At 44.5% G+C, this 27,331-nt stretch overlaps 1 protein-coding gene across 3 annotated transcripts; it reads left to right on the top strand.

Moving 5' to 3' along the window:
• Positions 1-2,495: 2,495 nt before the first annotated feature.
• Positions 2,496-26,751, top strand: LOC149342541 (transmembrane ascorbate-dependent reductase CYB561). Of its 3 annotated transcripts, none has more exons than XM_089544903.1 (5): positions 2,496-2,660; positions 4,476-4,699; positions 8,679-8,887; positions 12,466-12,620; positions 20,318-26,751. In XM_089544903.1, exons 2-5 carry the CDS (start codon positions 4,480-4,482, stop codon positions 20,490-20,492), a joined length of 759 nt encoding a protein of 252 aa, XP_089401029.1. In that variant the 5' UTR covers positions 2,496-2,660; positions 4,476-4,479; the 3' UTR covers positions 20,493-26,751. The 3 variants fall into 3 exon arrangements, with proteins under 3 accessions (XP_089401029.1, XP_089401027.1, XP_089401028.1); XM_089544901.1 differs by lacking the exon at positions 2,496-2,660 and adding an exon at positions 2,681-3,066; XM_089544902.1 differs by lacking the exon at positions 2,496-2,660 and adding an exon at positions 2,681-3,336.
• Positions 26,752-27,331: the final 580 nt, after the last annotated feature.

Here is a 27,331-nt window from a genome sequence, read left to right as displayed (position 1 = left end):
TTTGTAGGTGGCAGAATGGATCTGTCCCTTTGCAAAATTCCTGATTGCGCTTTTGGAGTCGCTCATTATGAGTGTGGCAGTAGAAGATGCTATGGCCAGTGCTATGGCCGCCTCTTCCGCTTCAAGAGAGGTGGTTGCCCTTATCGAGGCCGAAGCCTTGTGTTTGAGGTCGTATGACACCACGCTTAAGGCGTACGCTGGGTTGCATGGATATTCTGCCGCGTCTACATAGGCTGCGTCTTCGTTGTCCGCGTGTTTTTTATACAGGGCTTTGGCACGTGCTTCGCGTCTTTCCCGGTTGTGGGTTGGGTGTACGTTCTTGGGTAGTGGGTGGACGATTAGCTTTTCCTTGATTTGCTTAGGAATGCTGTGGGTGTTGTCCGGAGGGGGACCCGTTGGTTTGATGTTTAATGCGGCTAGAATGTGTCTGCCCGTGTTTGTAGAGGATAGTCTGTCCAATTGTGCTGTGCGGTGGGCTTCAGTCAGTTCTTGTAGAGTGTTGTGGACCCCCATGCGGAGGAGTCTGTTGTTAGAGGTCCCTTGTGGGAGATTTAGGGCCGATTTGTAGGCCTGTCTTATTAGCGAGTTTACTTTGTCTGCTTCCATCTTTGTGAGGTGAAGATAGGGGAGTGTGTATACCATTCTGCTAATCACGAATGCTTGCACTAACCGCCTTAGGTCATGTTCTCGCATGCCTCGGTGCTTGTTTGCTATTCTTTTGATTAGCCTGATGGTTTGATGTGTCATGATCGTGAGTTTGGAGAGTGTCTCTGTATTGAGGCCGTTGCTTTGAATGAACATTCCCAGAATGCGGAGTTTCTGTACCTCCGGTACTGGGAGGCCGTCGACCTTCACGTGTATAGAGGGGTTTCCCTTTTTGTGACGGTCCGCGGTCGGGTGGAGCAGCAGGATTTCGGATTTGGTCGGCGAGCATGCGAGGCCTATACAGGCCGCGCACTCGGCTACCGCGTCCGCTCCCGCTTGGAGGGTTTCCTCCATTTCGCCGACATTTCCCGTGGTCGTCCACAGGGTAATGTCATCTGCGTAGAAGGAATGGGACAAATGTGGGATGCGCTGTAATTTTCGTGCCATCGGTATGAGGGTAATGTTGAAAAGTAGTGGAGATAAAACGGAGCCTTGGGGTGTGCCCCTGCTTCCTAGGGGGAAGGGGGAGGATTCCGCGGACCCAAACCTTATCTCCGCCGTTCTGTTATTCAGAAAGGCGGTTATGTAAGCGTGTGTTCTAGTACCTACGCCTAAGTCAGATAGGGCGCTTAGTATGGCTGTGTGCTGGACGTTGTCAAACGCTTTCGTGAGGTCTAGTGCTAGTAGTGCTCTCGTGCGCTTGGCGTGTCTAGGGTGTAGAATGTCTTCGGAGATCTGAAGCATCACGTCCTGCGTGGACAAGTTGCTTCTAAATCCCAGCATCGTATGGGGGAAGAGATCCTGGTGGTGCATGTGGTTTTGGAGACGGTGGAGAATGACGTGTTCGAGGAGTTTCCCCAGGCATGAGGTGAGCGATATGGGACGGAGGTTCGCCAATTGAAGTGGTTTTCCTGGCTTTGGAATAAAGGTGACCTTAGCGTGGGTCCATTCCGGGGGGAGGGTGCCCTCCCTCCAGTGTTTGTTGAACAGTTTCGTTACGGCTTGGATCGAATTTTCGTCCAGGTTCCGTAATGTTTTGTTCGTGATTTTATCTCCGCCCGGCGCCGACGTGGTGCGCAGTTTGTGCATAGCTGCCCTCACTTCCCACGTCGATATGTCTTCGTCGAGCTCGGGGTTCGGAGGGCCTGAGTATTGGGGGAGTGGGGTCCTAGGTGTGGTTGTGAGATACCTGTCTTTTAAGTTCTGGATCAGGGTGCTGTCGTCCACATCTAATTTGTGAGCGATGCGGGTTACGTTACGTTGTTGGATGGCTTTAGTGTTCTCTGGTTCCAAAAGGCAACGTAGAAGTTTCCACGTGTCTTTCAGTCCCAGATTTCCCTCCATGCGGTTGCAAATCTGGCCCCACTGTTGACGGGTTAAGTGTGCTGCATGTATCTCAATCTTTTTTACTAAGGCCGCTATCCTTAGTTTTAGAGGTCTATTGTGTTTGTTTTTTAGCCACCTTTTTTGCATACTGGAGTGTGCTTCCCACATGTGAAGAAGTCTGCTGTCCACGATGTCCGTTTCCCGATGGCTGGGGACTTGGGATGTGGCACTTCCGACGTCCTTCGTGAGCGCATTCACCCATGTTGAAAGATGTTCTATCTCAGCAGGGGATTCCTTCCGGAGATTCCTGAATTTATCCCAATCTGTGATTGTAAGTTGTCGGCACAGTAGAAGAAGAGTTATCACTGGGCAAGGAAGGCTAATCAAAGAATACCCATAAACGTAGTATTTGAAAAAGACTCACAAACGCGCGAAAATTACTAGGACGAGCCCCGTGGCGCCATCTTTCCTTCACATAGACAACCACGCCACTCTCCTGCCAAATTTGGCAGCGGTGGTTCAGTGGCATCGAACCAAAACAAAAAAGTCTACTTTGATCCCGACCGCTGCAGTGGAGAAGGCGCTCAACAGCTCGTCTGGGCTTTCCGTTCTGGACAAAGTACTAATCTCTTTCCCGTTCAAGTGTCCGTCTTATCGTCACCGCAGGGAGCAGCAGCTACCTCCTACCGGTATGATGTCAAACAGCGAGTGTGCGAGCGCGAGCAGCTTCCTCTTTTTCACCCTCTCTCGTTCGGATGGGTGCTACAGGTTTCGAAGCATATGGTTGCTTCCGTGACCGTTTCCCCCCTCTGTGCCACCTGTTTCGTCCCACCGGCCTAGTGTAAACAACGCAGGAAGACGTGCAGAGCGGGCTCGGAACGCTGGCGTGTGTTCGGCTTAGTTTTGTACGGCTGAGAACTAGCTACCAGTGTGTTGAATGTCAGAGGTTTCATCGCAGTGTGGCGGTGTTTGTTTGTGTTGGACGCGCAAGACGCCGTAGCAGCTGACGCCTTCAGCGATGTCAAATAAGAGGGTGTCCGTAAACTCTCGTGGTGCTGGCGACTGCGAATATGTGTTACTCCAAGACGCAACAATGTGGGCATAGTTTTGATTGCTAACATTCTGGTGCTGTGCCTTGACTGCATGTGAACCTCGTGTTTTATTTACATTGTTGCTCTATGAAAAAGGACCGGCCTCTAGTGCAAACCAGTAGTTTTCGAGATTGCTGCATTGGCTGAATGTAATAAGGAATAAGCAGATATGTTATTCAACCTTTTACCTGTGTTTAGTACTTGAAACATTTCTGTGTATTTTCCGTAATTATCCTAATTGACTGTTTCAAGACAACCTTTCTACAGTGCTCGGGTACGTTGATCGAACGAGAGAAGACATGCGAGAACGAGTGCGCTTGAGCTTTGCTTTTATTTGGCGGAAATTTCTTAAAATCTCTTCATTTTTTAATAGCATTCTTATTAAATGAAGACTGGAAAGATTGTTTTCTACACACGATTCCCTGCAAAGCAGTGCTGAAAATTTCTCTATACCTTTGTCGGTAAAGGCCTACACATTCATCTGTCTTACTTCTTGAACTGATGGGAACAGCTGCTTCCGTCTCATGTGATTTACTGCCATTGCAGCTTGTGCGGCTGCAAAATTGAATGCAGGCCAGCTACAGCTTCCAGCAGCATATTTCATCCGTTTGACTGCACCACTCATAAGAGTGCCTACTGTTGGCTTAGTAGATTCACTGGTCATTTCGTTCCACGTTGCAGATCCTAGACCTGCATTACTCTCCATCAAAGAGTGCACATAGTTTATTTTGCCTCTCGGGAACAGCCTCTCTTGAACAAGAGGAGTGTAGGTGATGTATTTGATTAAGTGGCAGAGGTTGTTGACCGTAGTTGTAGTCTTTGCAGTCCTGTAGAACGGCTCAGCTGTACTGCTGTAGCACTGTCTGATTATGCATATCTGAGGGAAATCATAGTGCTGAGTAGAGTTGTTGAATTGAGTAGGCTCATTGATTTTAGTGTTAGGCTGATCAGAATGTACAGAGTCGATCACACTTGTCTAGAGCGTTGGGAAGGTGCTGTTCGGGGGTAATGAAGAGAAATTATGAAGCAGGTATTGACTTTCATTGATAATGCGTGTGCCGTAGAACAGCTGTATAGAGACGTGAACGCACAGGCGCCAGCGCGTTACCGCTAGCTAAGCAGCTGCGAAATGATTTCGGTTCATTTGCTCCGCAGCACACCGTCCGAGTACTCTAGACAAGTGTGATTGACTCTGTAATGGTAATGTCGACAGTAGTGCATACATGCCAAATAACTAAAACTAGCATGCATGCAAGTAAGTTGAAGTACACACTAAGGTTCATGTTTTTGTTTTGTTGATATCATTTGTAATTGTTTTCGTGCTGTTTGCCTTACTGTTAATGTATTCCATGCTCATATGTGGCATGAGTCAGTTGTGTGCAATGACCTGTGTTGTCATTCATGGGCTGGCAGGAAGATGGAGCCATATGATCGGGAACTGAGCGGCAGCCAAGACCTGCGAGGTTTCACCCTTGGCTACGGATTGGCCCAGCTACTTGGACTGGGCTGTGTCCTGATGGTGGTGGTGTGGACCAGCCACTACATGGGCGGCTTCTCGGGCCCCAGCAACCCAAAGACCGAGTTCAACTACCACCCCGTCTTCATGGTTCTGGGCATGATCTTCCTCTATGGGAATGGTAAGAAAATAGACAAGCGTGGATAGAACTGGCCAGACCTGCTGGGTAGTCAGATGTGTCCAGCTGAGTGTATTCAGGAAATGTTCCCAGTATGCAAACAGCGACAGAGTGAACGCTAACTGTTTTTGATCACTGGCTGGCTGTAACCCACATATCTGACAAATGGGTAAAGAAAAATATCCACGATCTTGCGACAGCATTTATTCAAAGCTCATTTGAACTGATTCCTGTTGTCTGTTTTTTTGCTTCTTTGCCATATTTTGCCTTTTCTTCTCTTGCTGACTTAGGAGAGCAAGAAAAGATGTGAATTATATACCATGTGGTACCTTAGTGTACGGCATTAATTTTTTTTTTGCTAAATTTAGTGAAATAATTTCTGACCACAATGGCGAAACAGGAGACAAATGAATTATGCACTAACGCCACCTGCTACAAAGCACATATATATTTTGCCTACCAGAGCACTATCTGAAGCACCTGCTATAGCTCCTCACTGGCTATTGCTTTTAGCTGATGAGTACAAGCTCACATATTTGATCCTTGTCATAGTGAATGCACTGCAATGGGTGCAAATGCAAACCCGCTGATGTAAGGTGCAATGATAATGCACGCTAAATAAAGACCAGATGACTAAAATAAGTTTGGGGCGCTCTATTGTTGTACGCGTATGATGAAAATGTGAACATGAAAGTTCACAAATCAGTCAGCTGAATTTATGTGCGTTCCAAGCCAAATGATATTTGAAAAAATAAAAAAGAATGTGTGTTTGTGATCTGTCCTATGATGAGGTGGCTGCATTGCTGTGGTTTCTTTTCAGCTGAGAAAAAGGTAGGCCTCTTGGTAAAATCATTTCTCATCTGGCACACAGATAGCTCTGCACCAAATACTTTATCAATGCTCGTGGACTCGTCTAACTGCTAAGAGGAGAATGAATTTCATAAGTAGGCGTCTGTCATAGCCTTAGTCGCTTTGGGACGTTAAACCCCATAAACCAAACCAAACGAATTTCATAAGTAGCCAATCACTTCTGCAGCGCCTTTCACCTAGGCAGAAACTGCATGACTTCACCTAGTCCGGCGTTCTTTCGATACATTGAATGCACAGAGCAGGTTGTGATGCTTAAAGAGATGCTTCTCTGGCTGTAGGTATGTCAACGTTTGTCTGACAGCAAAAGATGCATTTTTGACTCAGAAAGTTGAATTTAAAAATTTCCCCGCCTCTCAGTTCAAATTCGTGACGTCTACACTGAAAAGGATTGGTTGCCGCTAGTTTGAAGTGAATAGCTGTGTTGCGTACCCTCTGGGATTCACACCTGAAATTCGGTGTTGACGCATGCAGCTTACTTTCGAAATTGGCGTGTTGTGGCAACAACTGTATTTCATTTCTTAGTGTTTTCTAGCTTACAAAAGCTATGTTTTCGGCGAGAGTGATCTCTTTGTTGTTAGGATGCCACAGTCTGTCGACGCAAGCGAACTTCTATTTTTCCTCAATGTCCCTTTAAGTATCTCGAGATCTTAGCAAGTGTCATACTTAGCACACTGATAGGCCAGCTTAGTGTTCTAAGATAGCCCTACAGTAGCTCAATGCATCTTTCACGTGAGTACCTCACACAACAGCAGCTGTGTAGTGCTTAGTGATATGGACGGATTTAGGGTTTGCTGAATGGATGTTGACCCTCTGCAGCAGTTGAAGAGAACTAACAAATGCTATCTTGAATATCACACCAGTTAGCATAGAGCGATATTGATTTTATAGGCTATCCTTGCGCACACTGACTAATGTGATGCTCTTTAGACTCACTGCACTTCTTAAGAAGCACACTGCCTTTCTCTGCTCATTGCGAACAAATGCATTTTTATATTGGAGTATAGTTTGTTAAAATTAACATATCTGATTGTTTTACCTTTATTAAATTGTGCTATGTAAACATACATGCATATGAGCTGGTTAGAACAGCAGTGAACTGTTATTTTTTCACTTAAGAACTGAACCAAAAGGGAGCCATTTTTTTTTAACCAGGATTAAAATCCGAAAAAAAAAAAATTACAAGCTCTCCCACCACATCTGTAGAGGCGACATGTGAAATGATGCAAACGTTTTAAATAAAACCCTGTGTTTGGTGCACGATGACCTTTGTTGCTTACATGCTATTCAACTCATAATAACTAACTGCTAATTCAATAGCCTGACTACAAAAATGCACTGTTGATTGAAACAATGGAAACTTCCCTTATGTCAGTGTTCGTCCGTCTCTGCTTTTTCAGATGTCTGTGAAATTGAGAATTTCCTTTACTAAAGAAAAAAATTTCAGGTAAACATGCTTAAAAAGCTTGGTGCAACCGCTGTGGAAACATATTCTCCCTGACTGCCCAAAGGAGCCTGTGTTCCGTTGAGGCTGTCATCTTCTTCTTCTTCGTCTACTTGTTATTCCTTTGTTATCTTCCTATTCTTTCAAGCTTACTTGGATAACATAACATGGTTATCTTATCCTCTTACCTACACTGCCATGTATGCAGTGCACGAAAACAGGGGTGGTATTTATCGTTATCCAAGTCAACTCTGCAGGGCGGACACAACAATGTTGTTTGAAGATGCAGATGCAAAAGAGGGCAAAAATCTGCTGTGCAAGCCCTACAATGTGTTCCGCAGTTAAATGCATGCCGTAGAATGCTTCTCTCAGCTAAACTGGTGAATTGTGCGAGCTCAAATTTCGCACAGAAATGGCATTTGGTCAGCAGAGTAGTTTTATGCTACATTTGCTTGATGTACTTGCCTGAATCAATCAAAAAAACGTCGGATATTCGCGTCGTCTGTGGTGACGACGAAACAAAACTAGCCATTATCTCATTGATTGCACCAGTTGTACCATCTTGTTTGTTGGCCGTATTCGCCAAAGGAAGGTGATGGTGGATGTTTTATGAGAGGTTTTAAGACGCTTTTTCGAATGCCTTAACCCTTAATCTGCCACTCCCGAGATAACTTGTTTTGGCTTTTTAACTCACCCCTTGCCGCTCCCGATAATACTCGTGTCGAAAAAAAACGTTGAAAACATGTAGCGCCATCTATTGAGAGACACCGTAAATTCATAGATCTCCTAGGGTAAATTTTAAACAACAGATGGCGCGCATGTTTCCACATCCGAGTCACTTCGTTTTGGTCTGCGCACAGCAGCCATGAGGTTATGTGCCACTCTCGTGCGCGCTTTGACGGATGAAGAAATTCAAAATTGCTTGTGAATTCGGAGTCAAATGGTAATGAGAACGAGGAAGGAGCCCGCCTAAGTGCCTTATCGAGTGATGACAGCGATGAAGTCCCCCTTCCACCGAAAAATCCGCGTAAGAAGAAGAAACCCGACAGGCCAGATTGGTGCTGGAAGATTTGATTCATTACAACTAATATCTATAAGATTATCCTGAATAAACATGTTTACATGTCCTGCAGAGCATTTTAGTGCCTTACTAGCAAAAAATTTCCAGGAAAGTAACATGCAAAAAAAACCCGGCAGGGTGTGTGCAGATGTGAGTAGAAAAACCTGGCAGTCAAAGGGTTAATTATCGTTGATCCCAAAAAACTTAGTTTGGTCAATACTTCATTCATTTTCAGGTAATTCGTGAAAAAGTGTTTTCGAACCTCCGACAAAACATCCCTGACCCCCTCGTTTGCCAAATCTCCATGGCTGACATACAAGATGGCGCCACCGATGCAATCTCTGAGATAAGTTTTTTTGTTTCGTCGCCGCTGTGGACGATGCGAATTTCCGACTTTTTTGATCAATTTGGGCAAGTGCCCTAAACAAATGTATCGTGAAACGATTCCGCCTACCAAATTCCATTTATGTGTGAAATTTGAGCCCAAACAATTCACCAGTTTAGCTGTGAGAAGCATTCTACGGTGCGTGTTTAGTTGCGGAACAGTCTGTAGAATGCATTTCTGTGTTATTAAATTGGCCGCACTTTAATATTTCTGGCCCTGCATGCAGGCATCCTGGTGTACCGTGCCCTGAGGAGCGAGCGCAAGTCGCGCCTCAAGCTGCTGCATGGAGCCCTGCACGGTCTCGCTTTCCTCTCCTCCGTGGTGGCCTTGAAGACTGCCTTCGACTCGCATAACCTGGCCAGCCCACCCATTGCCAACCTCTACTCGCTGCACAGCTGGATAGGGCTGCTCACCGTCATCCTCTTCTCCGCACAGGTGACACTCTGCTAGCTGTGTTTTTTTCCAGGGCTCAAGCTAACATTCCTTACTGTCTTACCATTCAAGGCTACAGAGTGGGAACATGTGGAAACTTTGTGCTCTGGCTTATCACAAAATGCTGGGTGCACTGATCCACTTGTATGCTTCAATTGAAGTTCTGGTTCGGTTTGGTTTGGTTTATGCGGGTTCCCGCACTAAAAATGTCACTTCACAGCTTCGTAGTTCGAATGTGTCCCTAGTTGTTTTTATCAAAGACTTCACACAAACCATAATGTTCATTCAAAAAACAAGAACACAAAAGTTTTGCACAAAACAAAAATCTTAGCTGAAAACAAATTCGGGTACACTGAAGAGGAATCTGAACTTGTCTTTTTGCCGCGGGAACTCGATCTACACGTTCCGAGCTTTCTTAGAAACTGCGAGTTATTGCCCTGTGTGGCCGATTTCCGTAATTAAATCGAATTAACATCCGGCTCCCGCCTTTTTCTTTTAATTCTCCCTCGTACGGTGGGCGGAGTCGACCAATGCGTGGAGTGCCTTTCACCGAGTCCCGTGGCGGCTTGCCGCTCTGCCATCGGCGGAGTAATATGTAGTAGTCCGTAGTAGCAAGTAGTCCGCGCGTATTTTTATTTCTGTGGGCTTGTTTTGCGGCTATATTATCTGTGAATGAAACTTTTATTCATGGAAACCTAAAAAATAAAATAAAGCGAAAGCAAAGCCTCCACGGAGCTGGCTGAAAGGCACTTCACGCGTTGGTCGACTCCGCCCACTGTACGAGGGAGAATTAAAAAAATAAAGGCGGGAGCCGGACGTTAATTCGATTTAATTAGGGAAATTGGCCACACAGGGCAATAAGTCGCAGTTTCTAAGAATGCTAGGAACGTGTAGACCGAGTTCCCGTGGCAAAAAGACAAGTTCAGAATCCTCTTCAGTGCACCTTTAACATCCCGAAGCGACTTAGGCTATGGGGGACGCCATAGTGAAGGGCTCTGGAAATTTAGACCACCTGGGGTTCTTTAACGTGCACTGACATCGCACAGCACACGGTCCTCTAGAATTTCGCCTCCATCGAAATTCGACCGGCACGGCCAGGATCGAATTTGAGTCTTTCGGGTCAGCAGTCGAGTGCCATAACCACTGAGTCACCGCGGCGGCCTTGGAAGTTCTGGAGGAGCACAGTAAACCCTATTGTAGCTCTATGACACGACTTTGCTGAGGGCAACTTTCTGCTCCTCGAGCATTGTTCTGAAGTTTCGCTCATCAGCCGATTGTCACCAGCTCAAGAGCCAAACCTTTACTCTGAGCTGCTGAATTTCTGGCATCTCAGCATTACGTGCTGTGTAAAAGCATCTGTCTCGACATAATTCTGCCTTGCTCATGAAGGATTTCATTCCTCGCACCGAGAGCTGGTAATGGGGGGTGCACGCTAATGTGTAAAGTCTGCATAGGAAGTATCAAGTGCATAAGGAAACTACATTCAGTCATGTTTATGGCACAGGACTGACCTAGTACCATTTCAGCTCCTGTCCATACCCAATCAGTTTTGGTTTTCCCACTGACATTCCTTATTACGCTTGGATGAGTTTAAGAGATAGGCAGCTGAATGCTTTTATTGCCAGATTTATTCTTCATCATTTATGCTTAATTAATCTGGAGCCTCCCTCTACAGCATCCCTTATATCTGCTGTTGCTTTGGGGCATTAAGCCTCAGAATTCACAATTTGAACGTCCATTTTATTCGGATCTCTTTCTCTTGAACATGGAATGCCAACATGGAATGTATTAAAAAGGCTGCCCTGTTTACATACAAACAAGTTTTCAGTTCCCAAGATCAAATTTTTGAGGGCCATCTGTAATTGAGAGGCTATATTTGTGCACTTTTCTTATATATGCACTTTGATAATTGCATAGAATAAAATTCTTCAGCAGCAATTTTGCAGACAAGCAGGCGCTCAGAGTTGGTTCTGTTTGTAGCCTGGCCTCGTGAGTTGGGACTGCTGTGAGAGATGTGTGCTTCACTTGTGATTCTTATTGTTTTTGACTTTGACATTGCATGCATGTCTCATTTTAAAAATTTATTTCTTTTTGACCACTGCCTCTGCAAAATAGTTTGCCTTAGGCTCTTGTAGATAGAAAAACTAGGCAGGTAAGAGCTCTGATGTGTCCAGGAGTAGTTATAAAAGTGAGCGCAAGAGGTCCCACAATGGCATCTCAGCAGGCAGCACAAGAGATGTATAGGTCACAGGCTTCTTGGAATGACTCAGATGTTGGTGACATCTGGTCACTGAAAAGACCACAGTATTCATGTGGGTACCTGCACCTGCATCTCTGTAGTGCTAACCTTAGCTGTGAGTCTCTGCGTTTGTGCACAAACATGAAGGCACATCTAAGGGTCTATTTAGCCATAGACTCTTTTATAATGCCCTATTGAATGCCTTCTGAATCTCTCCGAATTCTCTAGTCGTTTTGTGATAGTCATTAACATTTGATCGCACTTAATTCTGAGAGAGGCGGTTGCACAGGGTGGTTGCATAAGCGGGCAGTTATTGATTTGCATGATATGCATGTTTGCAGATGCTTTCTTGGCTCTCTTTACCCACACAAATGCATTTAGTCAATATTGATTGGCAACCGCTCTGGACTGGCATTAATTTGATGTTGCTTAATTTCAACTTCGGTTTATACTAACCCACACTTTGGTCCCATCAGCATCAGGTGTATTAAAGTTTTCTTGTAATTTGAATCATGCGTAATTTGAACAAGGTTTTTGTCCCTTTCTAAGTTGTATTTCAAGTAAACCACAATGTAATTATAAAATATGTTTAGAGAAAGCTGAAATTGGTGGGTGTATAACAAAGAACCACACACTTGTGGTGGGTTTGAGCTCTATTTATTACGTCCACAACTTACATGTGCTTTATGCCGGTTTAGCCTGACAAAATGAACAGCAGGTCACATCGCAACAGTGCTGTCGTGACTGTGCAGGGTTCATATTTAAACTTCGTTCTCTTGAGAGACCAGTCTCTCATGGAACTCGGAAATGCTCTCTGATTGGCTAAAGTAGCGTACGCAGTTGGGGCTTTGAATTTCTACAAGAAGTGCAGTGGTGCAGTCACATCGAGCCTGATTAGCTTTGCAGTTTCTTGCTTTTTCAAACTAAAATTGCTTTTTTCAAACTAAAAGCACAGTTCACTTGGAAACAAGCCATAGTCATCCTTATAAAGTGCGTCAGGAAATTTATAATTTTGTTCATTAGAAAAAAAGAGTCAAATTTTTGGCCCTTGCTTTTGATAGCAGCTGCTGTACAACTGTGATGATGTCTAGTATGTTTCTTAGATGCCAAAAACGATTTTTCCAAAGCTCTAAGAACATCAACTCTATTTGCATTATTGGAGGCTATTCAGGAAGAAATAGGGTTGCCGAATCAAGTATATTTCAATAGCTATGCACACCTCATTATATTAGGACAGCAGTTGGAACACGGGCCCAGGCAGTGTGTTATAGTTCTTACTTCCATTGTGTTGGTTGAGTTCACATGACTAATGTTGTTGTGCCGATGTGTGTGGTCGCCGCAGCTGCTGTGTGGCTTTGTGGCCTTCCTGTTTCCTGGTGTGCGCCAGTGGCTGCGAGCACAGTACCTGCCTCTGCATGTCTATTTTGGCCTGGCCATTTTCGTGATGGCTGTGGCCACTGCCCTGATGGGCATCCTGGAGAAGCTCATCTTTAAGCTGTGAGTGCCGACTGGCTTCCTCTTCCTGCTGTCGTGATATGACTGTGGTTCAGTTGCATTTTGTTTTTGATGACTTGGATTCCTGTCGCAGTGTGAGGCAGCAGTTTGCTGCAGCATTGAGTGGAGTGAGAAATGAAATTATGGCAACATAATTGTCAAAGGAACAGAGATGGAGAGAGCAAAAAGCTTATGTGTGATTAACAAAAGAAGCGAGATAGAGATAGATAAAACAGGATATATGTTGGGATTAATCTTCCATATTAAAGAGCTTCTGTGCACTGTGGATACATGTGATGAAAGCTGATCAGCTGAGAGGGAGAACGGGCAGCCGAACAGGCAGCATTGTGACCAGCTAGGGCAGTGTTGGATGACATGGTTCTTGTGTAAAAAGGGTGTGAGCTCTCTGGCGCTCCGCTGGTGTCTTGTGGCAGTATGTGGCGAGTCGGCAGCATCTTGAAGAACTGTCTCCTACTGGGCGAAAGGCTGGAAAGCAGGCGACACGTCAACAGCGAAGGGGCCAGCCCTGGATGGCAGCTGAATGTGGCAGCGGCTATCAACATCAAGCAGGTGGAAGCTAGGGTTGCCAGCCCTCCACCCAGTAGAAGGCGCTTTTCACTATGCTGGCTGGTCACCACACACCGTCACGAGTCGCCAGTGAATCTTCAGAGAGCTCACACCTTTTTTCCACTAGAACCACGTCATCCAGCTCTGCCCTTGCTGATCACTATCCATGCTGCCCGCTGGGTTGCTGACATGCACAGGCAACCACAAAACGGATACCTCTGACTCGTACTGCCGTCTGGTACTGGAAAACAGTCCCCACTATAACAGCAGGTGCAACGAACGATATGACGGACCATGCGGTGCAGGGGATACAAAAGTGCAGATCAGTATGGTATGGCCCTCATACATGCTCCTTAATTCTGTGCCCGTCTCAAATTCTATAGGCCCATGTACTGTGCAATGTCAGTGCACGTTAAAGAACCCCAGGTGGTCGAAATTTCCGGAGCCCCTCACTACGGCGTCCCTCATAGCCTGAGTCGCTGTGGGTCTTTAAACTCCAATAATCCAAACCAAACCTTCTTTCTGATCTAAGGATCTCTGTCGAATATGATAGGTTTATCTGCAAGGACTTTGTTGTAACGGGCTGCATTGTCCTTATTTACGCCTTTGTCGAGTTCCAAGTATGGCAAGGTCTTCACGAAGCTTGCTACTTCTGTAGCTGCTGGGCAAGGCTTCATTCATGGCAGCCTTTTCACAGCACACATTCTTTTACTTTGGTTCATGTCACTTCTTAAAGGGACACTAAAGACAAATATTAAATGGTCCCTGAAAAAGATGTTTGAGGCTGGCTGTAAAATGCTTATATCATGTAGACTACAGACCACTCAGTGTTCAGGCCACATATGAGGCCTCTAAAGCGAGCTGATAATTTGCGGTACATTTTAAAAATTCCTACTGTAATGTCAGCAGCCAGGGGCTGTCACCCCCGTCCCCGGGCAGCCGGCAGAAGAAGGCTGACACTTAAGCGTGCAAAGTGACGAGAGGAGAGGGAAAGGCACAAAGATGCGGAAATTCAAATTTTGACTACAGCTAACTTAGTTTCCACAAAACGCACAAAAAAAATTTCTTATTGGAGGATATTTGTGAAGAGGCGTCCTTAGCATCCTAGGCATGCCGCATCTTTATTGACAGAATGGAAGCTTGGGCAAGTTGGTGACGGTTCACTTGCCACATAGCGCTAAAACAGACACGGACACAGGAAGACAAACAGGACAGGCGCTGAGAGCCCCTTTTAGAGCCCCTTTAAACAAGAAGCTATGCACACCTTTTAAGTTGCATTTCAGGAACACCACCGGCATTTTTTTCTGTGTGAAACTGTGATTGTGTTGTTGAGAAAAACCATGAATGAAGTTTATGATTTCCTCTCCCATTCATGCCTATACAGAATGTGGGGTGTTACGCAATTTTTACGACATGCAAACTTGCGAGCTCTCTGAATTGTAAAAAATACACAGAAACAAACCACTCGTCTTGCTGATCAGGGGGTCTGTCGTTAAAATAGTGTTTATCAGTAGGTGGGGCTAGTATCCACCACCCTTCATGTTGTTTGTCCTTTCAAGACAGTGGCCTCACTGTTTGAAGAGAGTGCGAGTGACCCTGAGAGCTTATGTTTTTGCCTTGCCCGCCGGAAGTTTGTATGCATGGTAATGTAGCGGCACTATCGGCACACCATCAGCCATAAAGGAAAGCTGATGAAACGGTGACACAGCCCAGCTTGGGGCTTGCACTTGCAGCTTGAGTACAGTGTGAGATTACTGGCCCAGATATTTTGTTAGGGCATGTGTGCACTTATCACCCAGTAACCTTTCTTGAGTCTACCGATACAACCAGTCATGTATGTAGTCCCTCATTAATGATTAGATTTACGCCGGTGTGGCACATCCTACACAAGTTGACAACCTGGAATGGCTAACAGTGGCAACACTAGGGAAGCAAACCCAGGCAATGGAATGCTGCGTGAAGTCTCTGTAGTCTCCCTCCGACGTCCAAAGTTCTGGCCAGCTGGTCTGGTCCTCTGGCCGGTACAGAGCAATAGCCAGTCTGTATTTGTGGTCACAGAAGTTTCCCCATGCTGTGCCTGCAAGGCCGCTGGAGATTGCTAGTAAGATCTGTTACCTGATTCTCACGACACCCTAGAACTAATGGCCCGTGTTGTCTCAAAACCAGTGCATTTGATGTTGTTGTTGGCAATGCCGTACAGCAATGTAAATGGAAACTGCTGGTATTTTTTTCAAGCAAGCTTTCACCCACCAGATGCCACTTTACGCACTGCACACCACCTGTAGGGGTGCCACCACCTGGCATTAGCATAGATATCCCTGCGGGGTTCCATTGCTGTTTGTCTTGGCAGCAGTTCAAGTTCCATCAGCACATTACACCACATCACATTTCCTCGGCACCACCTTTGGAGCGCTTTGACAAGGTGCATGTCAAAACCTTGAGCCTGTGGCCTTGTCATCATCATCAGCAGCAGCAGCCTGACTACGCCCACTGTAGGGCAAAGGCCTCTCCCATGTGTCGCCAATTAACCCTGTCCTTTGCCAGCTGCGGCCACTGTATCCCCACCTTGTGACCGGAACCTACCATGATTTATTGGTTTGCTCTGTGTGTGACAAAAATAATGGGTGACAATGTTTACTGACCAAAATTTGGTGGGGATGATGCACTGTGAGCAAAGGAAGGCGAACTTGCTGTAAGTGAACAGTTCTCAGTGCCACAAATGTGGGTATGTTCTGTACTGCTAGCAGAGCAGTCTGACTAGCAGCGACCCATCAGTGCTTGGAGCATGCCAGGTTTCAGCACCTGCCGTTGATTGTGGCCACCTTATTCTTCTCCACATAGCATACCCTTTCAGATGCATAGCCCTTACTCGAACTTCAGGCTTGTGGCATTTGGCAGTGTGATGCTCCTGCATTTCACTGCCACCTGAGCTTCTAGCTTTTGCTCCTGTGCCTTGTGACCGTCTTCTGAGACCTGATATTCTTGCACTTTTTATGCATCATGTTTCCCTCACTATATTTTGGCCACTGCTCCCAACTTTTGACAGTCAGAAAAGACGTCGTTGAGGCAGAACACTTCTGTAGGATTATGTAATGGTTGAACCATCCTTATGTACGCAGCGGCAGGACCTCTTCACTTTTAGGTTGACCGAGCAAGGATGACTCATAATAGAGAGACAATAATTATTGCAAGTGCGTCACAGGATGCAATGAAATGGGGGTTTGGGGTGGGAAAAATGAGCATAACACCACTGGCACATGCAAATGACTCTTTTCTTTACACTAGTATGCTGGCAGTTTCTGTTTTTGCTTGTGAGCTTTCCATTTCGTGTAAGATGGACTGTGAGCTACCCAAGTCTAGAGTTTAGTTTAGTTTATGGGGTTTAACGTCCCAAAGCGACTAAGGCTTTGAGAGACGCCGTAGTGGAGGGCTCCGGAAATTTCGACCACCTGGGGTTCTTTAACGTGCACTGACATCGCACAGCACACGGGCCTCTAGAATTTCTCCTCCAAAGAAATTCAACCGCCACGGCCGGGATCGAACCCGCGTCTTTCGGGCCAGCAGCCGAGCACCATAACCACTGAGCCACCGCGGCGGCTAAAGTCTAGAGTGAATAGCATGAAGTGCAGTACAACAGTTGAGAAAGCCAGGACATTGTGGATGCTAGCTGCCCACTCTTTCCTCTCCTCTCCTGTCTTGTCTCTGCTGCCTGTTATCTTTTTTGTTTCATGTTGCTGACATTTGGTTATGTGCCAAATAGCAGCACTTTGCACTTCTAAAGCTAGTCTAGTCTTGCTTCTTGTGAAGAGGCATCTTCGCAGTGTTAAGTTTAGATTGGCATTTATAAGTATTATTCCTTATGATTGGGCTCCTACTCTGAAGCACAGTGCATCTGCTCCAAACTGACATTTTGCCTGGTACAGAGCCTCTTCTAAAATGCTCTGAGCTGTTCCCACGACTGCTATAGACCTTTTCAAGAGCCCCGGCAAAACCGGTTTTCTGGGCTGTGCCGGGAACGTGGGGAGCTTCGTGCCCAACTCTTTCCTGTACTACGAGCACAGCCCAGCATACAATATGGCGGCGCCCATGGACCTCTTTTTGAAAAGGTCTATAGGTGCCTATAGGTTTTTACCAAAACCATGCCAGCTGTCTAACCTGTTCAAATTTTCAAATTAACGGGGGTCAGACTAGTAGCACTTTACTGCGTGACAAATGACGTGCCTCTGACAAAATCAAATGACTGTCCTTGAGGTTCATGATAGTTGCTGGTAGACAGTGTGTTTCCTGGACTTGAAAGTGAGTTTCTTATTCTTATTGTTCCTTTTGCTCTGTTACCCACCGCGGTAACTCAGTGGTTACGGTGCTCGGCTGCTGGCCGAAAAGATGCGGGTGCGATCCCGGCTGCGGCAGCCGAATTTCGATGGAGGTGAAATTCTAGAGGCCCGTGTCTGTGCGTACGATGTCAGCGCACGTTAAAGAACCCCAGGTGGTCGAAATTTCCGGAGCCCTTCACTACGGCGTTCCTCATAACCTGAGTCGCTTTGGGACGTTAAACCCCTATAAACCGAACCTTTCACTCTGCGGAGCCTTCTTGCCAGGTGTGCAGCGTGGTTCAGCCTGAGCAGTGTGGTGCCAAACACTGTTCCTTAATGGCTTGTGATGTGAGAGGAGGACTATTTTTGAAGATGTGTATCAGAGCTACTGTCTCTTGGTCATTTATCACCATGGCTGTGTGTACACCCTCCCACTTTTTTAACCTGAACGCGCGAGCGTCGACTGCCCGGCGCTGCGGTGCCGGAAGAAGAAAGAGAGGAGAACGCCTGCGAGGGCAACGGCACGCCCACAATTCATGCTGCTGGAGTAAGGCTTGTCTGTTAGGCTGTTCTGATTAGTGCGAAGCAATCCCTGCCCATCATCGGCTGTTATGCATCGGAGACCCAAGAAGTTGCGAGCGATTGATTTATCCGCTGCATGTAGCGTGGGTGATTCTGAAAAGAGCATACATTTGGGAACAGCCTAGCATGCCCAGGAAACCAGTTGCAATCGTTGCTTACAAAAAACTGACTGAAGACGACCCTCGCTATTGACGCTTTAATTTCGCTGTTTAAAGCAAATGCTCTCAAACGCTACCCGTGCCTGGAACGCTACGCGTTTGCACCATCCCAGAGCCATAAACACGCATCAGATAGGACACGAAACAAACGCTCTCAGAAATCGGCCACAAAAATTGCTGCGCAGGGGTTGCTTCGCACGAAACAGAAGAGCCAAGCAGACAACGATAGCTGCAGCAACATGATCGGCGCGCATGCTCGTCCCCTCCCCCGATTTCTGCTCTGCTTCGCCTATGCACCGCTGCACCGGGCAGTCGACGCTCGCGCGTTCAGGTTAAAAAAGTGGGAGGGTGTACAAAGAATTTGGGAAGGGAGGCATGCAAAGGAGATGGCAAAAAGAGGCAGCTTTTGCATTGCTTGCTACTATAGTTTACTTATTGAAAAGCAGGTTGATTAAATGATTTTGCAGTGGGGTTGGGCAGATCATTTAATGCGAAGGCAAGATAACCGCTGGCCCTTAAGGGTAACGAAGTGGATTCCAAGAGAAGGCAAGCACAGCAGGGGGCGGCAGAAAGTTAGGTGGGCAGATGAGATTAAGAAATTTGCGGGAATACGGTGGCCGCAACTGGCACAGGACAGGGTTGATTGGAGGGACATGGGAGAGGCCTTTGCCCTGCAGTGGGCGTAGTCAGGCTGATGATGATGATGCAGTTGTTTTAACGAAGTGCTGGGCACCAGATGTCGTAAAAAATTGGCAGTGGCTGAGCTCAGCTAGGCCAGGATACATAGGGAAAGCAGATTTGTCTACTGACATTTCGGTAGCGACACGCCATCGTTGTCATTCAGCAGCTTGACAGTGTCTCTTCACGAGACGTTCCTCTCGTTCTTCGGGCGTCTTGGCCGCCCGCTTAGCCTTTCAAGCCTCGTGTTCACGCTGTCGGCCGGCCTCGTACCATGCGACGACTTCTGGATCAGAACGCTCAGACTCAGTTTGTCGCAGCCTGTGCTGCTGCCTTGACGAGCACGGCCGCTTTCCTTCTTCCGTGGTGCGCGTCTAGGGAGGGAGTGCGTCGCTTCCGGCTTATATCCCAGCTGTGTGGCGCGACTCTGCGCTTGCGCAGTGAGGTGCATAGCAAAGTGATCGGAACTCGGTGCAGCGGCTGCAGCGGAGCGACGGTGCGCGGTGCACTCATAGTGTGAATAATGTGGTAATGTGATAATAGGCACTGTGAACTGATAATGTCGATGCTTATTGTGAAAATTTGTGTGATGCTTAAAAATAACTCTGAGACATGCTGTTAATGAGACTCAAGTTATATTAAAAAAAAAGTTAAAAATCTAAAGTGCCAGCTCTAAGATTATTCAGCCAACCTTTGGCTAACATGGAACTCTTGGGAGGTAAAGAGAGGCTGAATGGCGTTTCTTTGAATGCTTATTCACTATGGGACGTAGGTCTTCTGCATTTATTTATTTATTTATTTATTTATTTATTTATTTATTTATTTATTTCGGATACTTTCCAGGCCCGAAAGCATTACAGAAAGGAGTGGTAAGGTATATAAAATGAACAGTGCATGTTATACAATATTATTTACAAAACGGCAGAAAATACAGTAGTCTTGAAATTGCAGATGTCAGAAATGGCAGTGATGGAGGGAGGAAGGTCGTTCCAGTCTGCGCTCGTTTTGGGAATAAATGAATTATGACACGTTTTTGTTCCGGCAAATGGAACAGCAACTTTAAACATGTGGTCAGAATGGGACGATATGTATGATGGGCGAGCAAAAAGATTATCCTTTTTTTTTTTTGCATTCTGTATGCATCTCAATTAATAAAACAGTGCTGGCTGACAGGCTTTCTTATAGCACTCCTGGATTCAAAGTGTGGGTAGGTAGGCATGATGTATGTGATATTGAGAAGGTACTGAAGCAATCTTTAGAAAAATGACGTCTATGAAAAAGAATTCCCGATGGAAAAACAGAAGAGCTATTTGTGGCATGTGACCCAACTTGCGGCTCGTCCTTGGAAACACATTTTGATCACGTTGTTCGCTTCTGGTGCTTTGTTTCTTCCTGTGTGCAGGAAAGGAAATTACCAAGCGCTTCCTGGGGAAGCCGTGCTGGGCCACATGATTGGGCTGTGCCTGATGTGCTTTGCCGCCATGGTGGTCTATCTGACCACCCGGACGTCATACCGCCGAACACCCCTGCCCGAAGAGGCTACCTTGCCCCTGCAAGCGCACACACCTACTGATTGATGACACTGATGAGTGATATCCCGGTCCTAATTAGCTATGAGGACTTGCCTCCGATCTGCTTTCACACTGGTAGCACACATTGACGATCTTGGTGGTCTCTTAGTGAACTCTGAAAATGCATGTGAGGTATCTTGGATTCCCCGGGTCAACAGTACAGTCTTAACTTTTATGCACTGTTTTTTTTCTTTTCTTTTGTTTATTTAAGATACCACTTATGCTTGTTTCTCGCAGAGCTAACCTAATGAAATGATCTTTTGTTTGCTTGTGCTGATTATGTAAGGCTGTGTTCAAGACGGGTGATTAGTTATTTGTATTTCATCCACTTGTGACGAGGTCCTGTTAGTATATGTTCTTTGACTGATCTCTTTTCGTGTTTTCTCACTCTGTTGGAAACACTTTTCATACATATCATACACTTGTTTTGTGCAAGTTTTGACAGCATTCCTTCATTGAATGCCACACCTAGGTACATTTCCTAAACATTCCATTGTTCCAGAAGAGGTCTCACTGGAGGAATGTCATGTAGTATGATTTTTGAAGTTCATTAGGAAATTTTTATTCAGTGTTTTCTCCCAAGGTTATTTGTGCTTTCGTCAAAGCAGTCGACTAGTGATGATGAAAAAGCCATCACATTATATCGCAAAACCTTGGAATGCTTTTTGAAGAACAGTAGGGCTGCAGGAATTCAAACTGGAAACTTTAACAGAGGCACAGGTTGTGTCAGATTATTCTTATAAACTGTGACTAGATGCAGCCTTTATTTAGAGTTAGCTCATTTTTTACTTCTGTCGTGTGTAAATTCATTACAAGCTCCATGCAATGCTGACGCATGACTTTTTTTGGGACGAGTTGTCTACTTTTTTCAGCATGCCTCACTTTTTGACGCCGAGAAATTGTAAGTACTAAAGTACTAGTACATCGTTTCTTGATGCAGCATAAAGATTCTGAAATTTCTTGAACAAATGATCAGTTATCAGACCATAATAGGTGGGGCTGCTTTTCGAGGCACTTGGCTAAGTGGATGGGCTCGTTTATTGTACTTTCTTTGTTCTACTACTATGGATTAGCATTATGTTAGGAACACCTCGGTTCAGTGTTCCTTGGAAATATGGGCATGCTGATCCACATTGGTGGATGAAACCATGAGGAGAACCTTATGTGAAAAACTGATCTGAATTGCATCACTTATTTTGTGAAGGACACTCCCATCTACATTTACAATGAAATTGGCAGTTTGGTTTATGGTTCAGAATAGAACATTGAATTCTTAGGTGTTGTTGGCCACTGAACAAATTTTGAGCACACTTACCAGAACACTGCTGAGTGATCTTGATTTTTCTTTTTTTCTTTGTTTCTAGAGCTAATAAGAATTGGCTTGTTGCTTCATTTTTAATGTCTAAACAGTTTCCACCATTTCTTGTGACTTTGGCTACAGCTCACCCCTTTTGCAGACTTTGAGACTTTGCCTTTTAACAGAGTGTAACTTGAGAACAAGGTCTTGTTTTGTGTGCCTCAATCTCCTTGATTCTGCTATCTCCCCAGTGTGTTTTTTTTTCTTGTATGCAGGCATGGTTCTTGGAGTTTAAGTATACATTCAGTGCCAAATTTATCTGTGCGGTTTAGAGTTGCCTGCATGCTGAAAAACTTGTGTTTTACATTTGCTGTTTGTGCCTTTGGGTCTTGCTGTATGTATTTGCTGACATCGCACAATTTTTTTATCTTGATGATATCTGTGACTAGTGGCCTGGACTCGGCATACAGTAAGGAATTTTAATAATTATTTGGCTCGAAAAACTTGTTTTTTGGATGAACATTAAAAATATGCTATAGAGAAGATCTTGCAAAATGGCCTTTGTGTCCTAATTGAGTTAATTATGCTTATTTTTTGTTTTCACTTGTGTGGGCTTTACAACATAGCTGGCATGACATGCTAGAAGAGGACATTTAGTCAAAATGGCTTGTGTTGTAAAGCTCAATTAAACATCACTGTCTTTAACTCAGTGTAGCCATGCTGTGGTAAACCAGTTGTTCTCAGGGTTTTATTCGCTGGGAATTCTTTGATGTCCCGTACCGAATGACTTTTTTTCTACTTTGGGTTGTTCCATACAACTCGCTTGGAGTGTTAGTGTTGTTAACGACACATGCTATGTTAGATAGAAAACGCTATATATTTATGACTTGTCTTTTTGTGACTAGATTCTAATGAGACTGTGCTTTCTGTTTCACATCAGGACCAACTTGCAGTTCTTGTCCTGTTGTGTTCAAAAAAACAAAGAATGATGAGTATGGCGTATGATCTTTGGCTGCTAAATTATTTCTGATGATCACAAGTAGCAGTAACTGCAGGTACTGAAATAGTAGCATCAACAGCAAGGTGGTCACTTACTGGTTTACGCCATCGCTAATGCTGAGTGATCCTTTTGACCTAACAGTGTCTGTTGAATTTGAGATAGATGAGTCAGCTAAGAGTTTTGGTAAACATCAGCTTATAGTATTGATATTTGGAAGTTGTTTTGGTAACTCACGTGTAAACCCCTTGCCAGGTTTGACTCAGTTAATAATTTTTAAATTTAAAGGTGTCAAACACATGCAGTATTGGGTGCATGGCGAACTATTGTAACCTTTTTTTAGCGCTTTTTCAATGTTTTCCGACTACTTAGTAGCTGCTTGTCCTTGCGGGGTACTGTAACGGGGAAGCAGCTTTCATATAGCCTGCCTTTTTTTTTGTTGGCTGTTAGCTCTCTGTCTTTTGTGAGCACCTTTCATTGCTTTTTATTTTTATATGTTTTGATCACATAGATTTTTATTGCTTTTTTTTGATGGTGCCTATTTTACATCAGATGTCTTTCTCCCAGACAAATGTAGTGCTTGCAGTTGTGGGCATTACTTTTTACAAAAGCCTTGTATCTAATGTGCATTCATTCATCAGACAAGTACTTTACCTTTATCTGGGAGAAGAGATACACATATGTCATGTTGTATTTGAGTGACGAACTATTTCATCCAACGAACATTTTCATTTGTGTATTTAGTTGATGTTGTACATGGGCTATTGCAAGTAACATATGAGGTCTGTCTTTAAAGTATCTGAAGATTTAAAGTTGTTGACCTAGGGTAGTGATGTCCCACTCCCCTTCATAGTTACTCCCGTTGGGAGCTCTTGTGCACACTGAATACAAATTTACTCCCTCGTACCATGTCTTAATGCAAGGTCTTTTTCGGATTGTCATTAGCCGCTGTTCCATGTTACCTATTATCTCTTTGATGATCTGAAATCTCTTTCCTTCCAGATAAGGCTTCAGCCTTTGGAGTAGCCAGAAGTCCCACAGGGAGAGATCTGGGTTTCGGGTGGGCTGGCAGACCTGAATGATGCCATGCTTTCTTAAAAATGCCCAGCATAACATGTAATGTGATATGAAGTGTTGAAGCTCTCAACATGCTGATCAAGTTGCCCTGCCACTCTTAATGTGATGTCGATTTTGTGCACCATCTCGTTTAGTGTACGTTTAATAGCGGAAGGAGCAGTCAAAAGTGAGAGTGGTGACTTATTCATTCAGCATAGAGTCCCAGCCAAGGGACTGCTGAGTGAAGCACTAACTGATGCACAGATTTCGGAGGTATTAAACCTGCTCAGATACTTTTAGGACAGACCTCCTATGCTGGGCCTTAGAAATGAAGCTATTGGTTTGGTGCAGCTGCAACAAGGTTTTTATATAGTTCATTTCCGCTTGTTTTCCCTATACTGGCGAAGGCTGCCATGCAAATGTCATGTTGATGTGCTGTAAAGTGTTGCAAAGATTTGTGATAAGTGTATTTAAAGATGTCATGTTGATAAAAAAATAGTGCTTGTACTAACCTGCTGTGATGTGTTATAATAATAAGTCATCTTGTATGAGGAGCCTAGTCTAGTCGCAATGAATGTTGCTTCTCTGTTGTTTGTGGTAAACTTTACATAATTCTCTTTGTAGATGCATTTACACGTGCTGTTGCTTTGCAAGGTGAAGGAGATACAGCATTGACCAAACTGATGCCACAAAGATGGTAAAATTTGTTGTTGTTGGTATGCTGCCAGTTCTACATAAGAAGGCAGCTATTTCATCAGAATAGCTGTCGTGGTTCCTTGAGAGTTTAACCTACCCAAAGACATTCTTCCTTTACTTTTCTTTGTTTCTCATGCTACTGCTGGTGTGTAGACCGTATACTTTCGCTGCTATGCACTGATGTCAGGTAGCCGTGTCTTTTGGTGTTGTAATTTTCTAAAAACAGGAAAGCAATTGACAAGGCTTTGATCTTCCCATCACCATTGTTTCTTAGTGGGCCATTTCTGCAGGCATTTGATGTATGGTGTCAATTTTCACTAATGGTGCAGTCGTGCGTATTTTATTTCTAGCAGTCTTTTTCTTTTCTCTTTCATTTTGCTGCTGCATATGTTTAATTATGCAGACTTTTACTGAGCACTGGTTATGGTTGTGAGAGCAATTTTTGTACTACACAAAAATGCATATCCTGTGCTTTCACAAAGCACTTGTGGTGGGTTTGAGAATTACATTTATTGAGTGTTTCTCTAATGCAAGTTACGTGCTAGTGAGGGCCTCACATTATTCTTGTGGATAATTTTCTTTATCTTGCGCTGACAAGGGCGTCTGCAGAACTTTTTCTAGGGTGGGGGGTGCACCCGATGTCCGGGGATGGAGGCAGTGGTAGGTTAGCACCAAAAAGGAACTAGTGCATAAATAATATCTGTAATTCCAGCCTCGCCCCCCCTTCCGGACGCCCATGGAAGCTGTCGCCATGTGTACGCTGCCTCTGTTGCATCGACAAGTTGCATTCTAGTGTGGTAAATATTTTACCGATACTTTGGTTAGGTTTTATTTTGTTAATATCCACAGACTTTCACTGACCTGATTATTTGAAGTGTGCGCTGAATCTTAACTGCTCTGGCACTTGGGTTTATTTTATGTTCGCCTCTTATTTCATCTTTACAAAAAACTGGCATATCATGAGAGGTCAAAGAATGGGTATCTATTTTTATGTGAAAGACTGGTAGTGTCTGCTAGATTTGGCCTCTGTCAGTTTGATTTCATCGTTGCTAATCGTTTTTTTCTGAATAATTGATTCACACTTTATTTTTCATTCAGCTTGTTATTTTCCGCACCATTACTAAGACCTTTTATATTGAACCTTTCGCATGTTTGTTCTTAAACTGGCTTTAGAGGTGGGCCTTGCTGGGATTCCACATCCCTTATTTTGACACTCTGTACATATCTTATTGTTGTATGCACATTTTTCCACCTACCATATCCAAAGTGGAGTCATATGCGGTTTTTTTTTTATAGATGTCAGAAACAATGCAAAATAAAATACCTGCAAATTAAATGGGGAGTATATTTAGCTGAAGACCAAGGTGCAAAGATATATTAACTAGGCAAAACAGATATCATTTGTTTCATTTAGTGCCTATTTTTTTTGAAAAACATGGCTCCGTATTTCCTGCACACAGTTTAGCCATGGGCGTGCCTATTCACACCATGTGCACATGCTTATAATGAATGCATATGTGACCAAAGTATGTGATTTAGAAAGCTTATTCACTTCAGGTGTGGCACCCATGATCTATATTTTCATACTCGTCAAGGTGATGTACTGGACAGAGCAATCTCATCATTTTGATTATGGTGGCGAAATGTGATGAGCCACTTATTCTCTTATGCCCTCTTTTAAAAATAAACAACCCTTGTGGTTCGTCCATTCTCAAGCACAGCTCAGCAGTTGTTTAAGTCTGTTATGATAATGCATTTGCATATCTATATGACTTGTTCTCACCTACGGATGAAGATTTTGTTGCCTGCTTTCATCTTTTGTTTGCTGCTGAGCATTGGCATTCTCGCTCTTTCATTAAGCACTAGCTCACCAATGACTTTCTCTGGAGCTCTCTCAGCTTAGCTGGTGGTTGACATGAGCCACACATTGTGTTGTATACTGTAGCTGTCAGATTTTGTGAAAAAGAACTTGCATTAATCTTCTGCTCGTTGTCCTAATACATGATGTTGTCAAGAAATGTTGTAAGATCGCGTGGTCTATGCAGTGTACGTCTCTGGCGTCATTTTTGTTGTCACTCTTGGTGTATATGCTGTTTATGCAAGACTGCTTGTGTGGTGCCGGTGTCTTTCTATGGGCGTTGTGCTGTGTGCTAGCTGGTTTAGTGTGCAATAAAAACAAAGTGGCAGTGTGTGTCATTTGTTCATGCCACTCTCAGGTTCTTATTGTTAATTTTTTATAGACAGCCCCCTGCAAAGCAAGAAGAAATGGTAAAAAAAGAAAAGGTTATGCTTTTTTTATAGGACCCTTCGTACACATTACCACCTTTTAGATAGATAGATAGATAATGTTTCTTTAAGTGTGCCTCAACAGCCAAGTGGCCTAAACAAGTGCACTAGGTCAGATACATCAGAATGACCACTTAAAAACATTCAAAACCTTGATGTGGCAAGTTAAGCTGTCTTGGTTGTCTTCAGTGCTGTGTGTGCTGGTAGATATGGCCGTAAACCTTTTTTGCCTCGAAAATTTTTAGTCGCTGCTTTTCTGAAAATCCACGCCGCACTTTTTGCGCAGATATGTGATGTAATTTCCACTGTTATTATGGCACTGTGCAGAGCGGAGGGCTGCTTAATGTTTTCATTCAGCAGCCAGTGGAAGCGAAACGTAAGAGAACAGGCCTGGCAAATTGTGCACCTGGTAATCGCATTAAAGATGTGAAAAATACACACAAAATGCAGGCAGTGGTTGGCGCATTGCGAGCAACTCACAGTTCCAGCGACGATGCTATGCATGACTGGCAT

The sequence above is a fragment of the Amblyomma mixtum genome, chromosome 5 (genome assembly GCF_055824585.1).
Source record: "Amblyomma mixtum isolate Tamu chromosome 5, ASM5582458v1, whole genome shotgun sequence".
NCBI classification, from domain to species: Eukaryota; Metazoa; Arthropoda; class Arachnida; order Ixodida; family Ixodidae; genus Amblyomma; species Amblyomma mixtum.
Note: the sequence above shows the minus strand (reverse complement) of the source record. Positions and strands in the feature narration are given on the sequence as shown.